We start from the raw sequence: 17,935 nt of genomic DNA on the forward strand, positions 1-17,935 counted from the left end.
AGCAAAGCTCTTGTTCACTGCTGATTGGAGGGCCCTGGCTTAATTAGGGGTGTGTCAGACTACTGTAAAGAGATCACTGCTTTTCCACAGAGAGCAAAAGTCCCAGTCTGCAACATGCTGGCAAGACATAGACTTTTCTATTTCAACTGTGGCTGGTTTTTGACGTAAACAAGGTGCAAGACTTTCCCTTTTCTTTTAATACACCTGGAATTCATTTAGCTAATTTAAATTAACCCCTTGGCGCCAGTGCCTCCCAGCCCTTTAAGGGTTCCAGAAGTCGGGGGGTGGGGCGGGATTTTAGGGTCATGTGACCGCCAGGATTCACTGTCACGGCGGTCACATAATCGGGAAAGGTCCCGATCGAAAGAGGAGATCGGGACCTTTCCGTGAGCACCGAACGTGTGTGCTGGGAGCAGCCAGGGTGTGCACTCTCACTTTTTTTTAATAGAACGCAAATGTGCGGCCACTATGCATCTAGGCCCAGATGCCAGGAGGCCGCACATTGCGTTTGGCCAGCGCCAAGAGTTTAAAAGTTTGATTAGGCTTTAACATTCAGTAAATTAAGAAACTGGATTACAATTTGTTGAACTAACATAATAATAATAATATAACAATTGCACACCAATTCATTGTATTTTGTACTTTCTAGCCAATGTAATGCAGGACAGTGGAGCTGCACAAACACTCCTTGCCCTGGAAGATGTTCTATAGAAGGTGGCTCAGTGATCACAACGTTTGACACCAGCTCATACCGGTTTCATGGAATTTGTACTTATGTCCTGGTCTCGGTAAGAATAGCAGTAAAAGAAAAAAAATATTTTTTCCTTCCATGTTTTACACATTGATTTTCCTTCTGCTGAGACTTAATTAAACAAGCATCATACTTTTGTCAAAAGCAAGGTGGCCTATATCCTGAAGATTGTAATAGAACTTACGAGAGACCAATATTTTCTTTTACTATATATTTAGAGTTTTAACAACATAAAGGATTATAGACATTCAAATTAACAATTCAATTAAGGCACAATGAGCTCATGTTTACAGAATATGTCACCTTAATACACAGGATTGAGAGATCTATATAATAAAAAACACTGAAAGCCCAAATTCCCAGTTCATAGGCAATGTATTTGGATAAAGCATGATCCAAGCATTTCCCAAAGTTAGAGTGGGAAAGCTCACTAATGATCATTAGTGGTGTGTGTAATCAAACATTTATAATAAAAAGAAAATGGTCTATGCCTCATACCACATGTAAAGATACAACAATCAACAGTTGAGAGAGAGAGAGAGAGAGAGAGAGAGAGGAAGAGAAAAAGAAAGAAGCAAAAGAAGATACAAAAACAGATCAGAAGGTTGCGCCTCCTGTGTCGGATCCCAATGCTCTGTGACTATCCCCGTGTTAGTCTGGAGATTGAAACCATCATAGCCAAGGATTCCAGATCTTACCAAATCTTGTTTGCTTGTCCTGAAGAATGCTGGCCAGCTTCTTATAGAGCAAAATCCAGGAGAGTTTTTTTTTAATGGCAACTATATGGACAACTGGAGTTTTCCACGCTCTAGTAATATTCATTTTAACCACTAAAAACATAGATAATATTGGGGTCTGAGCAGGGGCGGACTGACAACTCATGGGGCCCCCGGGGATTAGGGGATCATGGGGCCCCTGTGTCCTTGCCCAAACTCAAAAAAGCCTATGAAAAAAAAGGTACCAGGGGCATCTCATGGGGCCCCCTACTGACCCCGGGCCCTCGGGCAGTGCCCGAGTTTCCAAATGGTCAGTCCACCCCTGGGTCTGGGCATGTCTAAAAATGTCTGCAATCAGTTCATTAAAAAACACTGTCCTGACATTTAGGCATGTTAACATTAAAAAAACCAAAATTTTCTTTAGGCTTTTTTTTTTTAACCTAGGTCACATTAAAGAGATATAACTGCAGAAAATAACACAAACAACATAGTACTAAATGGAAGTGAAAAAGTAGAAAAATGAAACTTTTCTTTGTGACATGGCTTTTCAACAGACATGTTTTAGCTACAAGTTTACTTTTTTTTCTATATTTATGTATTTATCTTCTAGAGCGAATCTATGCTGTATCCATGATTTTTGTGATAGCCCTATTGCCCTATAGGGTAATATGTTTAAGAAAGACTAATATACAGTATGTTTTTGACATGCATCTTAAATAACATGAATTATTGCTTACTTTCATGGCACAGAGCCCCAATTTTCCTGAAGGAGGCACCATCATGGGAACCTTTGAAAAGTGTGGTGTGAGCTCATCAGAAACCTGTTTCACAAGTATTATCTACTTAACATCAAATGTGAGTTGCTTCAGCCATTAAAATCTACAGTTTTATATGACACTGAAATCAAGAATTAAATATGTAGATGGCATAGAAAAAGATTTCTATGAAGTCCACTTTGCTTGAAGTAGAGATATGTGGTGGGTACAAAAGTTCATATCACTCAAATATTGAATTGGTTAAAAGCATCAAAAGCAGTACTTTGTGGGAAAGGTCTCTCCCTTCCATCCATGACATTTCCTTGCTACTAAATATTTCACAGTCAACTGTTAGTGGTATTATAACAAAGTGAAAGCAACTGGGAACAACAGCAACTCAGCCATGAAGTGGTAGGCCACGTAAAATGACAGAGTGGTGTCAGCGCATGCTGAAGCGCACAGTGCGCAGAAGTCGCCAACTGTCTGCAGAGTCAATAGCTAAAGACCTCCAAACGTCGGGTGGCCTTCAGATTAGCACAACAACAGTGCATAGAGAGCTTCATGGAGCAGGTTAACATGGCTGAGCAGCTGCATCCAAGCCTTACATCACCAACTGCAATGCAAAGCGTTGGATGCAGTGGTGTAAAGCATGCCGGCACTGGACTCTAAAGCAGTGGAGACGTGTTCTCTGGAGTGACGAATCACACTTCTCTGTCTGGCAATTCAATGGATGTGTCTGGGTTTGGCATTTGCCAGGAGAACGGTACTTGCCTGACTGCATTGTGCCAAGTGTAAAGTTTGGTGGAGGGGGGATAATGATGTGGGATTGTTTTTCAGGGGTTGGGCTTGGTCCATTAGTTCCAGTGAAGGGAACTTTTAAGGCGTCAGCATACCAAGACATTCTGGACAATTTCATGCTACAACATGACTGCGTACCTGTGCACAAAGCAAGGTCCAAAAAGACATGGATGAGTGAGTTTGGGGTGGAGGAACTTTACTGGCCTGCACAGAGCCCTGGCTTCAACCCAATAGAACACCTTTGGGATGAAATAGAGCAGAGACTGCGAGCCAGGCGTTCTCAGCCGACATAAGTGCCTGACCTCACAAATGCGCTTCTGAAAGAATGGTCAAACATTCCCATAGACACACTCCTAAACCTTGTGGACAGCCTTTCCAGAAGAGTTGAAGCTGTTATAGCTGCAAAGGGTGGGCCAACTCAATGTTGAACCCTACGGACTAAGACTGGGATGCCATTAAAGTATATGTGCTTGTAGAGGCAGGCGTCCCAATACTTTTGGCAATATAGTGTATATTCAATTTTAGCTTTAAATCACTTGACAATTAAACATTCTATGCAAGTGTTCATTGAGAGAAGTTTAATCACTTGACAATTATATTTATGCTTGCGGTTTATATATTCTTAAGTGCAAAACAAAAAATCATTCTGAATAAAAACAGAAAAAAAAATGATGCTTGCAAGAGTTTATTGAAAGAGGGAGTATAATGTACCTGTAAATATGGCCATACACGGATCGAAATTCAACCACTCTGGTTGAACAGAAGTCAATCTGTTGATTGATTTCTGGTCAACCGCCCTGTCAGATTTTAGCTCCTCAGTCAGCCTTGAAGGCTATAGACTGCTGCAGTGATCAGTGTGTTCTGATGGCGGGATGTCTCCCTTAACCAGGATTGTAAAGCGTAATATACATCTATATCCACCCATAACTGAAAAAAGGCAATACTCCCCATAGGTTACTGACTGGAAGCTATTGCTGGAAAACTAGCTCTAAAAGGGAGGGGGGGGGAATGGACTTCTAGCTCTTGTTTCTATATATCTAGAGCTGCCCCAACCTCATAGTTAGTATTGCCTTTATCAGAATACACATAAGCTATCCAATAACCACACATTCACCTATGGGTGTCAGATGAATATATGAGGTTTTAGATCACCATACTATGCAATAATAATAAAAGTGCTCAAAAGGTGCTCACAAAAGAAAATAACAACCTTAAAATAAACTGAGAATCTGGTTATGGGCAACACAAAAAGTCATTTTTTGGAATTCATTTATATATTACATGGTAATTTTACATAGGGGAGAGATACTTGGTGGTTATTATATTGCATGCCTTGAATGGGAAAAAAATAATGGTTAAATCCCTCTTGCATTCCTTCACTACAGGGTGCAATAACATTGTCCAAGAATGATCAAATCATGGTGGATGGTCAGATTACACAGCTACCTTTTATTTCAGGTGAGTGCTACTATTGTGATTACCTGCTCATATCTTTGGAAGGAGCATATTGGGAGGATCTTTCCTTTCATACAGCACAGCTCCAGAGACTGAGCTCAGCACCTTAGCCTAGCTAACACTTGTGACTGTCCTAAGAGAATTCTTCATTTGAAAATGGAGCATACAATACAGCGTTTTTGTCCTACCCACTCTAGTGTATTCTGCCCAGGAATGTAAAGAGAATTCAGTTAGGTGGGTGACAGCAATTGCTCTGGTGAAAGGCCACCTATGGCTGTGCTGGAGTCAGCAGTAAAGCCCTAGTGTATAATTAAACCCTGCCCCTTTTTACCCAAAATTGAAGCATTTTAGTTTTAGACTTAGTGCTCTTTAATTAGACATAAACTTTGCTGATGTACAGTATATACAGTACTTTTCATTTAGATGTATCATTAGGATAGTACTTAATTATACGTTGAAAAAAAAAATCATTATACCAACATGATGGCAAACAGGTGAGTGGCTCTGCTGTATTTAACAATCATTATTAACAATAAATCCTAGCATTACATTTTTTTTAATTACAGAAAAATATACTTTCTTTTCTTACAGATAATGTATTTGTGATAAGACAGTCTTCCACAACTATCATCCTGTACACAACTTTTGGTCTGGAGATCGTGGTGCAGATAATTCCTGTTTTCAGTGCTTATATTAAAGTGAACAGAGGTTTCTTTGGAAACACCAAAGGTAATAACAAGCATGAAATAAAATGAGAAATGAGATTGTCTTGGATCTCATCTCAAACCTCAGTACACCCATTAACCCTCTCCACCCTGGCACAACCATAAATTCTACAGAGTAGGAGGGGACAGAACCAACATTCTGGGGAGGTTGTGTGTAAAGGAAAGGAACATTCTACCTCAGCTAAAGGTGTTTAGGTTTTTTTTAGTTTTAGTTTAAAATGTAGGGTTAAGGTGAATATTTGGTTATTGAGGTCAGTTGTTTAGTGCTGGAGAGGGTTTAAATAGTAAGTGGCAAAGGTTAAAAGTTAAGGCCTAGGTTACAGGAATTAGTGATGAGCAGGAGATTAAAAATTAGGTGCCTATTTTACATTGCGTGTAGGGGAAGAGGGTGTGCTAATGGATGGTTTGGGACCTAGTGGCACCTATGGGAACTTTGATGGCTTTCATTTATTTAATGCTGAAAACTACCAACACCAATCTTTTGGTGCCCAGAACATACCATATTTAAATATACTTATGTTTAGCTATGTCTTTTTGCAGTAATTAATAAATCTAATTTTTATATCAGGTTTGTGCGGCAACTTTAACAGTGAAACCAAGGATGACTTCATGTCCAGCTCTGGAATTATAGAAGGGACGGTTACAGTATTTGTAGACTCTTGGAGAGCAGCTGCCAACTGTAAAGCAGCGCAAAATATGGATGTCAATCCATGTTCCATGAGTATATCCAATGGTAAGTGCAAACACAATTCAGTGCAGCAGTACAATTGACCTAATGAAGACAGTCTGATAGTGCTAATAATATAAAAGCTTGAGAATACATGAACAAAATAATAAAGAAGATGACATGCACAGACAACATGCAGTCACAAACAGTACAGTTTACTATGGATCTGAAATAAAATAAGTGAAGGCTGAGATGATTGCAGCCAGAAAAAAAAAAATAATTACAGCATGAAAGGTTACACTTTATTGGTTGTTTTAGACAACGGGCCTGTTTTGTTTGGCTAAACTTTCTCAGACCAACTCCATTGAGGAGGAAAATCTCACTCAAAATTATTCCAACAAAGTAATTCTGTTTTAGGATTATATGTAAATACGGAAGTACCTATGGAATAGAAAATGAGGCATTACTGTTTAAAACGGTTGTGATACTACACGTTAATAGAGAAATGTAATGTGCTTGTGGCCATGAAGACACATATTGCATTCCAGGCTAACTTTAATTACTTTGTTCCGATTGTTAGAACTATTTGCACAGGCACATTGTGCAGCTCTGGTGAACAAGGGAACCCCATTTGATGCATGCCATTCACTTGTGGATCCTGAGCCCTATTACAAGGTAAGAAAGTGAAAGATTTGGATTTACACCTGTGAGTTTTTCCCCATTTGTAGTTTCCATTCTAATCAATGGAAGCATGTGTCAACAACGGTTAACATGCATTATCATGATTTTTCAATGCACTTTGAATTAAATGTCAGCATGCATCAATGTGCATTGTTGTGTGTCATGATCGATTTAAATTGAAAACTCATCAAGAAAAAAGGCAAAGGCATGAATCCAGTTTGTGCTGGACACGTACAGTAAAAGCTCCTTTATTCAGAGGAACATTATTGAAACACATTTTCTAATCAGTTCTAGCTGGGTGGGTCAAGCCTCTGAAACTCTTCCTAGGTCTTTTTTGGAGAGTGAGACACTTCAGTGTTGAACAGAGAAGGTCATATCTGAAGTGAAATGGGCAAATATACATTCAGTACATCTTCTGAGCCTACATAATTTCTCACACCAGCAGATGTTTCTGAACTGCATAGTTACCAAGTGCCTCCAGGCTACATTTTGCAGCACTCAGTGGGCTCTCTGAGTGAGGGTGCCAGAGACCCAACTTTATGCAATTGTTTTGAGACACGAACCAGCTTTCATTCACAGGTCTCATTGCTCATCCTGAGAGGCCTCTATACTCCTGGAGTATATTACAATCTGACTACTCACACAGGAAAACCAGACCTGAGTGACATACTGTCCTTTCTCCATGTATCAACAGTTACGCATATGGCTTCTGCACACCTTGCCTGTAGCCCAATTTACATCCTCCAACCAACATTAACTTCACTTTCCACAGCACAGATTCTTCATTAGCACTACTGGATATAAAAAACACATACCTAATTTCATGCTAAGGAACATTTAAGGCTCATTCAGATCTATGCGGTAAGTAAATCCCATGTTTTACCGTGTGCTACAGTGGCATCACTGAAACACATGAAACACAATGCAGTGCATTAGGACGGCATTCAAAATGTGTTTTAGCCCACCACAATGCCAGATGTAAAACATATATGCGTATTTTGCATTGTAAAAAATGCTGCATGTCCATTCAAATTTGCATTTTGATGCATTAGCAGCCTACTCAAAATTAATAGGCACCCTTGATGTGATGCATAATAATGTTCAAGCAGTGTCCCAATATATCACAATAGTCTGAATGGGCCCCCAGGGAAATCCTGGGACAACACAGTCCTAATCCTGTATTCCTCTAAGCATGGGGAATTCTATGTAGTGATCACATGGGAGGCTTGGTTGTCTTCAGCACATAGAAAAAGGTCCAATTATATACCCTTATAGTGCCGCGCTCCTATTTCAAATCCTTAATCACAAAATATATCACGCTTATAAATGCATAAGCTAATAAATTAATTAATACATAAAAATGTGACAAAATTAATTACTGTGACTGTCACATTTTTATGTATTAATTAATTTATTAGCTTATGCATTTATAAGCGTGATATATTTTGTGATTAAGGATTTGAAATAGGAGCGCGGCACTATAAGGGTATATAATTGGATAATAGGAACACAACTAAGTGGGTTTGTGTAAGTGCCAGCGAACCAAGCACATTATTTAAGCAGACAATTGTCAATATTTTATTGAACACCTCATTCATAATAGCTCACAAGTATTCACTTTTTAAACATAGAAAAAGGTGTTACTCCTTTGACTGCCTCCACAGAATGACCTTCTCCACCCAACAGATAGCACCCCTTCTCTTAATTCAAGCAAGGTTTCCTTTAATCAAAAAACAGAACCTCTGTTGTTACAATATGGTGGAAAAATTGGGAATAAACACCAGGTTCATACTGATCTCTAACTTCTCTCTTTTACTAGCTAAATCTTACCATAAGCCATATGCTCTCCACAGCATACAATGATGGCACTGTGTATGTACTGTAAATCACATGTTAATATTTGCATTCTGTATGTTCTGCATTTCAGAGATGTGTCTATGACGCATGTAACTATCAGGAGACAATTAACTTCATCTGTTCTGCATTGGGCTCCTATGCCAGGACCTGTGCAACAAAGGGCGTCCAAGTGAAGAACTGGCGAACTGCCACCAACTGCAGTGAGTAAATATTGCCACACGAGGTGTGAATTTCATACCGATAAATATAACATATTGTCAAACTGCACTAAGTTTTCTCAATACCAAAAATGACAGAAGAAAATCTGTACAAGGGTTAATTGTTTATGCTTAGTCCAAGCTGAGTCCTTCTTGATCTCAGACTACTATCCTATTAGATGTACTAGTAGTGAAAAGTAAAAATTTTAATACAAAATATTTTCTGTAACTTCTGTTCAGTCATTCTTCCCTGCAATGCTACACGCCTATGGGGTGACACCACTGTCATGAAATGAAGCTCTGTTTATTGTGGTATCCCTACCTTTTGTATATTCCCATTAGCCTACGAATGAGCATCACCATACTACAATTTCTTCCCTGGGTTTCCAATTTTTTGTCAGCCTGACTAAAGCTGGCAATACACTATTACATTTTTTTAGGAACATTTGTATAAATATTTGTGTAGCACAGACTGCTGAGGAACCCCACAGATTTGCCAGAGGTGCTATTCCCAATTCAGTTCAAAGCACCCAGGCTCACAGCAGCACAACAGTCTCATGACTCAAGGACAAAATTTTCAGTTCTGCTCCTTGAATTTTTTCATAACTACGGTTGAAAATGAAGGAAGGATTTTTCAGACTCCAGAACCAACTTCTCCAGAGACAACCTAGTCCTTGGTATCAGGTGAATCGCTTTGTCCAGAGACTGAACTTTTTATTAAAAAATGGCAAAATGTTGAGCTGTAGTGTTCCGGAGTCAAACTGGACACACAAGACTGCTTTGAATGAGGTTACCCTACCATCAGCTCAAGAACTCTCATGCAGAAGTGAAAAGTTGCATGACTCTTTGATTAAAGAATCTGAGAGCCGAGTAGTACATTTTCACCTACCTAGGAAAATAGTAAAAAATTGTATAAACCCATTTGTCTCTGTTTTCTATGTCCCTCAATGAAGGAAAAAGAAGAGCACTTTTTCTGTGTGGATATGGTAAAGTCCAAGAGGCTAGTTCTGGATGTAAGGCAGCAGTGCAATCCCATCACACAATGGACTTTTAGGATTACTTTGATATTATTTTCTTTTGCCCTTCTCTTGCTTGGGACTGTTTTGAGGATCCCATCAATCAAGGAATAACATCCTTTGTCCACCAGTGAAAGCTGGGATTAAAAAGGGTTTTTATTCTTTTGAGTGGCTGGCCCATTACCTAAGTTACATTTATTCTAAGGAAGGTTACCTTCCTTTACTACAGTTTGCTTATTGATTGGTGCTACTGAGCTTGTGCAGTACATGCAGGGATGTAGCCACTAGAGCACACTGAGCCATGTTTTTGTTAGGGTCCAACCTCTAAGAGGCAACAGCTATACCCATCAATCAAGGACTGACTTTATGTGTCCCTCAATAAACTACTGTAGAAAAGTGTTTTACATTGAGCACAAAAATATACCATTTATATTGTATCTGCATGGAGTTCTGCTTTGAATTTATCAAGATGATTTAGTAAGATCAAGCTTACAAGTTTCAAAGATGAAGATGTATACCCTGATATTTTTTTTTTCCGTAAAGAGTTTATTGAAAAGCAAAACAATACAGGCATGACGAGGTACAATCAGGTAGTAATGTGAACATACCCTGAGCACAAGAGAAACCGCTTGTCTTTAACAGAAGAATAAACATTAACACAGACCAGTCACCAATTAAGGGTCAACAGTAATGACTGGAAGTAAGACTCCAGAACGGGGGATCTCTAGTGTTGTCCCATCAGAGCCCAGCTGGGGTTATGCCAGTACCGGAGCATGTCTCAGGACTTCTGAAGGGATGAGGATGGAACACATAAGGAATAGTAAGAACAGGCTAAGAGAAAGAGTAGGGTAGTGAAGCAGAAAGGAAAAGTGGTAGTGGGGGACAAGGGCTACAGAAATCTGGATTCTCCCATCCCCTGCTTAACAGAGCAGGAACTGATTGAGGAGAGAGCTTCCTAAGGTAGGGTGTGATATGCTCAGATGTTATTAGCCTGGTTCTGGGGGAAGCCTAGTGTTACAAGAGAGGAGGTTGAGATATCTCGATGTCTGCTTAAACTGGGTCCAGTCGTGCCATATGGCTGAGAATTTAGAAATCGCAATGAGCTCTTTTAACTCTTTCAACCTGTCTAGTCTATGGCACCACTCCTCCAAAGACAGCGTTTTCATTGAGCGCCAGTGGCATGGCATACATTATCTTGCAGCCAGGATCATGTAAATGGCCAGGGAACGGCGCTACAATTTTCTGGGGATTGAAGTGTGATGAAGCAAGTATTGCGCCAGACAGAAATCCAGCCTCCTGCCCGTGATTACAGTAATCATTTGATGTATTTTTTCCCAGAAGGGTTTCAGCCCAGAGCACGACCACCACACATGGAGCAGCGACCCCTCATCCAATCCACAACACCAACAGCGTTCGGAAACTGTGGGAAGAAATTTATGGAGGAGAGAGGGGGTCCTGTACCAGTGCAAAGAGATTTTATAGCCGCATTCTTGAGCGGTCACATTCATGGTGCCATTATGTATGAGCGAGCAGATCGACTCCCAGTTTTCAGGAGATAAGGAAATGCCTATATCCCGTTCCCAAGCAATGCAAGAGTTGGTTCTTTGTGCGGACACCTTGCTGAATAGGAAGGAATAGAGATTAGAGATCACATGCTCTGTGGATGCTTCTTATTGCAGAGAGCTTCTAAAGACATGTGGGGTCTAGAGAGAAGAAAGTGTTGGATTTGTGTGTAAGGCCAAAATGTAAAGGCTTGCAGGGCAAGGGATCTGTTGAGAGCATCCAGGGAAAGAAGAGTGCCCCTACAGGAAAAAGTGCATTGCCCAAATGTCACGATGCGGCCATAGCTGCATTAAATATGTAATCGACATACCCGGAGGAAAGGCTGGGTTGAGACATAGTGGTGTCATGGTGAGAGAGGCAAGGGCTATTCCGTAATGGTTGTGGTGTCTGGGACTACTCTAGGAGGACCCAGCCCTTGAGTGCATCATGAATATGCCAATCCACCACCCGTGAGAGTAGGCAAGCGCGATGATAACAGTATAAATTGGGCAAGTCTACACCCCCCTTTGTCTTGGACAGAGTAAGGTGGGAAAAACTAATTCTTGAGGGTTTGCTCTGCCAAATGAAAAAAGAACAAATTCATCTGAAGGTGCCAAAGAAAGAAGGGAGAAGACGAATGGGACTAGTTTGCATTAGGTAGAGAAAGCGTTGTAGATTAATCATTCTGATCAGAGCAACTCTTCCAAACCAGGATATTCGCAAAGAAGCCCATGACCCCAGGTCTCTGCGGAGGCGCTCCAGGGCTGGCAGGAAGTTACGGGAGTATAGATCCGACAGGGACCCTGGAATTTGGATGCCCAGATAAGTAATCGCCTCAGTCGCCCATATAAAGGGAAAATTCCATTTGCAAAGAGCCACCACCGACTCCGTGAGCATTATATTAAGGGCAAAAGATTTTGTATAGTTTATCTTCAGGTTGGAGATGCAACCAAATTGTTCTATTTTGCGTAAAAGGTTGGGGATAAAAGTGAGCAAATTGGAGAGGAAAAGGAGTATGTCATCTGCAAACGTTTAGCGTTTATAAACACGATCCTTGACCTCAATGCCCTTTACATTCAGATTATGGAGTAATTTGTTTAGGAAGGGTTCTAGGGTGAGGACAAACAGCAATGGAGACAGCCCTGTCTCGTACTGTTGTGGAACTCAAAGGAGTTCAACACGTGGTCATTGACTCTAACTCTGGCAACAGGGTTACAGTAGAGGGCCCAAATATACGCACACATGCATGGGAGAAGCCCCACTGAACACAATACAGAATCCATATGGTCCCAGGCCACTCTGTGGAAAGCCTTTTCGGCATCCAATGAAAGAAAAAATTCTGGTTGCGAGTGAGAGGTTAATCAGTGGTGCAGGTTCAAGGCTTTAGTGATATTATCACGACCCTCCCTACCGGGGATAAAGCCTACTTGGTCCATGGAAATTAGATTAGGAAGCACGGGAAGCAGTCTATTGGCCAGAATCATCGCAAAAGAGTTTAACATCTACATTTAGAAGGGAGATCGGGCGATAGTGTGTGACTTGGGTATCATCTTTGCCTTCTTTTGGAATTACTACAATGTGGGCCTCCAGGAGATTTGACTGGGCAGTGGAGGAAGATGACAGGGACCTGAAAGCCTCAAGAAATTGAGGCTTAAGCTCATAAGTAAAGGTTTTGAAGTATTGCAAAGTAAGACCATTGGGGCCTTACCCTGTTTCATGTCCTTCAGTGCTGGATTGAATTTTTCTGGCGAAAGAGGAAGCTCTAATTTACGTGCAGCCAAGCGCTCGGTTTAGGGCCATAGTGCTCAAGAATGCCCTGTAAGGTAGTCTCATGTTTGGTTAATGCATGAATCGAAGGACTAGAAGGAGAAAGGTTGTATAACTCCCTATAGAACCTCTCAAACTCCGCCGCTAAGGAATCATTTGACGCATGAAGCCCCCCCTTAGTATCTCAGATTTGGCGGATTGTCCGGGAAGCAATCTTTGTTTGCACTGCTTTCGCTAAGAGGCGACCACATTTGTTACCGTGCTCATAGAATAGCCTACTTCTAAGGAGAAGTTTGCATTTGGATTTCTTCTCTAGTTCTTCAAGGAGCTGGGATCTAACTGTGGTCAATTTCTGATGGATAGCTAACGCCCTAGTCCTTTTGTGTGTGCATTCAAGAGAGCTGACTTGGGATAGTAAGGAATGGATCAATGCTTGGTGTTCTTTTTTTGTTTAGCTGCAAAAGCAATAAGTTCACCAATAATTACACACTTGTGAGCTTCCCAAAGCATCAACGGGGATGTGTCTGGAGTATCGTTTTGTGCAAAAAAGTCATGCATACAGGATACCAGGTGTTGGACGTCAACGTGGTCCTTCAGGAGGGCGGTATTATGTCGCCAAATGTTTAATCTAGAGTGAGAATACGGAAAAGCTAGGGTGAGCGTGCTCGGATTGTGGTTGGATAGGACCATTGGTTCTATCGTAGCCTGGTGCAAAAAAGGGAGGTCAGTTTGAGAAAGAAAGAAATAATCAATTCTGGAGTGCTTCTGGTGTAACACAGAACAAAAAGTATAATCTTTATCGCTGGGTTGTAACAGACGCCACGAATCATGAGGGCGCAAGTAAGTAAGTTGGTGTTTGATTTGTCTCAGTGCTCTATAGGGTAACTCCGAGGAAGCTGAAGATGTGTCGATGAGGGGGTTGAGGGGAACATTAAAGTCTCCCCTGAGGACAAGTAAACCAGATGGAAACTCGGCTAAACACTCATTGACATGGTGGAAGGTGGTCACCTGTTTGGAGTTTGGGGTGTAAATGTGATCCGCTAATTCATCTTGTAATTGAGGCTTTTAGATAGGAGAATAAAGACACCCTTGGTTTTGGATGCTGCGTTGGAGGGGATGGCTCCAGTTTTGAAGTGCGTCTCTTGAAACATGATAATATGGGCTTTGAGTCAACGAGACTCTCTCAGAACTTGTGATCTTTTTCCGGTATATTTAACCCTTTTGCATTGAGAAATATTATATATGAATGGGAGGAGTGGCCGTTATAAGAAGGCATCTTGCACAACTGTTCAGGGGCTATAAACGTTATAAGAAAGTTGATCTCTCCTGGGGGACCGAGGCCCATGCAGGGGCTGGGAGAATTAGAATAAGGAAAAGAAGTGGAAGGGGGAGGGGTACGTGTCGGAAAGGAGAAGAGGGAGGAACCAAGAAAAAGAGCAGGCCGAAGGAAAGAGAGAAAGAGAGATAGGATGGGATACGGGAACTTCTGGAGGTGATACTAGAATACTAGGTCAGCTAAAATGGTAGAGAGAAGTCCAGGGAGGTCAGTAGACTCAGCTTAGTCCGCTGTGTGGGTGCGTGGGTGAAGACGACCAGGGGGTGAGAGGCCCGCTGACCAGAGAGAATCAAGCATATGAGGAGTGAAATGTACGAAGGAGGGGGAAAGGGAGAACACCGGAGTATTCACATGGGGGCAAGGGGAGAATGGGAGGGGGAGAGCACGAACTGAAGAGGCAGAAAGGAGACATAGGGTCAAGCGAAATCAGATGGGACACTAGTGGCAACCACGCATGGGGCCTACCAAATAGGGCTCTAGGGGGAGCCACAAAATTACGGAACTGTTCCACTGGGCACTAACTGGAAATTACCACTTACACATTGAGACTGTTAACAGAGAAACATCTTCGTTAGGTCTTGGTGGGGAGGTCGATCTGACCTGACCACCATGAGCTACTTATATAAAATTGTGCAAGACAAATTCTAAAACAGCTGCACCACATAACACAAAATAGCATTAATATTAATACAGATATGAAGTATGTGGCTATGAATGGTGAAACCCCTCTCGGGGAACAGGGGAGCCCCAGTATGCCTCGGACCCAGCTCAGATACGTAGATATTGTGTTTCGACTCACGGAGACAAAGAGAATTGGAGGAAGTGAGTTTGGCTGCAAGGGTTGCAGACAGGCTGAAAGAAAAGAACCAGAGGAGCGGGCAGAGGAAACCATGAGCCCATCTGGTGAGGGGATTGAGTCGTCTACCCAAGGCCTTGCTGGCAGTATCCATGAGTTCGGAGTGTAAAGCGGAAGGAAGGGGTAGGTCAAGCGTAGCAGAAATATATGAAACCATGAGCCGAAATCTAGCGTTTGTTGTGAAACAGTGACCCAAACAGCATAATACATTATAACAGGGTAACAGAACAGAACCAACAGGGTAAAAGTGGGGGCTTATAACAGCTTACGTCCTCCAAAGGTCACGCCAGACGTCATCTTGTGGAAAGATGAAAGGTTAAGACAGAGAGAGCAGTGACCCCTGTAATACAACGGATCAAGTACCTCCGAGGGAGCCCCAAGGCAAAGTAGTTATTTGCTAAAGGTGTGCAAAGGTTACAGGATACGAGGAAGGCGGGGTGCCGAGATTCCGGAGGATGCCCGCACTGCAGTGTAAAGAGACCGTGGGGAAGTTAGTCATTATGGAGGGCTCTCTTGTGAGCCGGGGAAGCTGACGGGCTGGGGTATTTCGAGTCCCTGCGTGGCTTGCAGATGGGAAATCAAAAGGCAGCGAGCTATGGCTTCGGGAACGAGGGGGGGGACCCGATACTTCCTGCAGAGCAGTTTTCTCCAGGTCTAAGGGGCAGAATGCGCTATACCAGGCTGGCAGGTCAGTCGTTGGAATATCTTGGCATTCGTAGAAGTGGGATAAGTCCTCTGGTATGCGAAGCAGAGCTGTGAGGCCCATGGAGGTGGCTGATAGGCAAAAGGGGAACTTCCACTGATAAGATATCTGCCTGGCTCTTAGGAGATCCAACAAGGGACGAAGATCCCTTCTGTGCTGTAATGTAATGGCGGAGAGGTCTTGAAAAAGTTGAAGCTCAACCCCATTGAAGGTAACGCTGCGCCTGTTTCTGGCACTGTGTAAGAGCTCTTCTTTGGTAGCGAAAGTCACTAAGCAGCAAATGACATCACTCGGGGGATCATTATCTATGACCTGGGGGCGGTGAGCATGGTGGATATGCTCCATTTCAATAGGGGACTCCGGGTCTCAATCAAGCAGATTATTGAAGATATGAATGACTGATTTAGACAACTGCTCTTGCTCGGCTTTTTCTGGCAACCCCCTGAGGTGTAGGTTATGGCGGCGGCCTCTATGATCCAGATCCTCCAAGTGCCTCTGAAGATCTCTCATCTGCAGTATATGGGAGTCAGCAACGCATGCCATGCGTTTAATGGAGGCCTCTTGATGTAAAGTTTGATGTTCCGCCGATTGCAGGCGAATAGCCATAACGTGAATATCCTGGCGGAGCTCTGTGATCGCTGCTGACAGGGTGTTTTTGATGTCCACCGCTATGACATGTAGGTCAACCAAACTAGGGGCTTGTGGAGCCGTGGAAGAGGTAGCAGCAGGCTGATGATGTGTTTCCCGCTCGCAGCTCGGACTCCAACTCCTGGAGCTAGCAGTATGCGAGATCTCGGCCTGGGAGGCCTGGGATGCGGCCTGTGGATGTGTTCAGAATATCTCTGGGATATTCCAGCTCAGCAGCATCCCCATTTCCCTGGGGGAAAGGGACCGCGATTCGGACTCGCTGCGGTGTGACTTCCCCATGTCTGACATGTGGCTCCTCCAGGATGGATCAGGATGTCTCTCTGGCAGCGGGCACTCCATTCTCAGGTGGCCATCTTGGACAAGGTCAGACCACGCCCCCCCTTTTTTTGCATTCATGGAAAAATCATATTCAGAATTTTGAATCTTATTCCAACTTTATTACTATTAAAAGTACTTATATAGTGCCATCAGCGCTTAATTGACAGCATTCATTGTATATTCACACCAGTCACTAACCCTCAAGGAGCGCACAATCTAAAGTCCCTAACTCACATTCATACATACTAGGGCCAATTTATGCACCAGCATATCTTTAGAGTGTGGAAGGAAACCGGAATACCCAGAAGAACCCCACACAGGCACAGAGAGATACATGCAAACTCTAGGCAGGTTGTGCCAAGGCTGGGGTTCGAACCAACAACCAGCTGGAAGTGCTAACCACTTCGCCGCTGTGCCACCCTTAGAACTTTATGGTGTTCCTTAGAACTTTATGGTGTTCTAAGAATAGATCTTCGACCCAACCACAGATTTTCAGAACACTGATCTGAGAGCTTCAATACATTTTGAATGAAAAACGTTTCTTTTACAAAGTGGTTTGCCTAGTTTGAAACATGTCACAATATAACCCATTCCTGCTGGCTATTATAATAAAGGAAGAATATTTTTTGCCTGTGTGACATTTCTGTTGCTGGTACAATTGTTTACTTTTTAAGCTTTAAATGTGACACAGTTTCTAAAAAATGTGTGACTAAAAACCTTATCTACTGATATATTCCGGAGGAGACCTGTTATACATAATGCAACTGTGCCACCTAGTGTGAAAGCAATACTAGTGATCCACACAGTATTAGTGTGTGCATTCAGCATGCTGTTTAAGTTTAAAGATAAAAACTATAATGTTTTTGGGTCATCTGTATTTTATTTTTTTACATTTATACTATTTACTATGGTTTAGCAAAGAATTATGGGTTTTCTGGAAATTGAGCACAGCACTATCGTTTTAGACTCTTTGACAACTAGATTCATTTTGCAAGAGAAGTAGTTCTTTGCAAGTGAATTTGCTCCAGAGCTTAGAGAAAGTAGTACAATTTCACTATGCAAAGCATACCCAATTACGTGCAAGAAAAATAAAAAACAGCATTTTTACTTGCACATGATTGGAAGATGGAGGTCAGCAGAGCTTCAC

General features: G+C 42.2%; 1 protein-coding gene across 1 annotated transcript in view; it reads left to right on the forward strand.

The window, feature by feature from the left end:
• The window catches only part of MUC6 (mucin 6, oligomeric mucus/gel-forming), a 78,885-nt gene that overhangs the window by 30,469 nt on the left and 30,481 nt on the right, over positions 1-17,935 (forward strand). The window contains exons 12-18 of the mRNA XM_089653508.1: positions 650-788; positions 2,218-2,322; positions 4,406-4,478; positions 5,067-5,204; positions 5,769-5,933; positions 6,448-6,542; positions 8,476-8,605. Coding sequence (XP_089509634.1) covers positions 650-788; positions 2,218-2,322; positions 4,406-4,478; positions 5,067-5,204; positions 5,769-5,933; positions 6,448-6,542; positions 8,476-8,605 — 845 coding nt within the window. The remainder of the gene's footprint in view (positions 1-649; positions 789-2,217; positions 2,323-4,405; positions 4,479-5,066; positions 5,205-5,768; positions 5,934-6,447; positions 6,543-8,475; positions 8,606-17,935) is intronic.

The sequence above is a fragment of the Staurois parvus genome, unplaced genomic scaffold (assembly GCF_062004578.1).
Source record: "Staurois parvus isolate SC_StPar_1 unplaced genomic scaffold, SC_StPar_1.0 ptg000715l, whole genome shotgun sequence".
NCBI classification, from domain to species: domain Eukaryota; kingdom Metazoa; phylum Chordata; class Amphibia; order Anura; family Ranidae; genus Staurois; species Staurois parvus.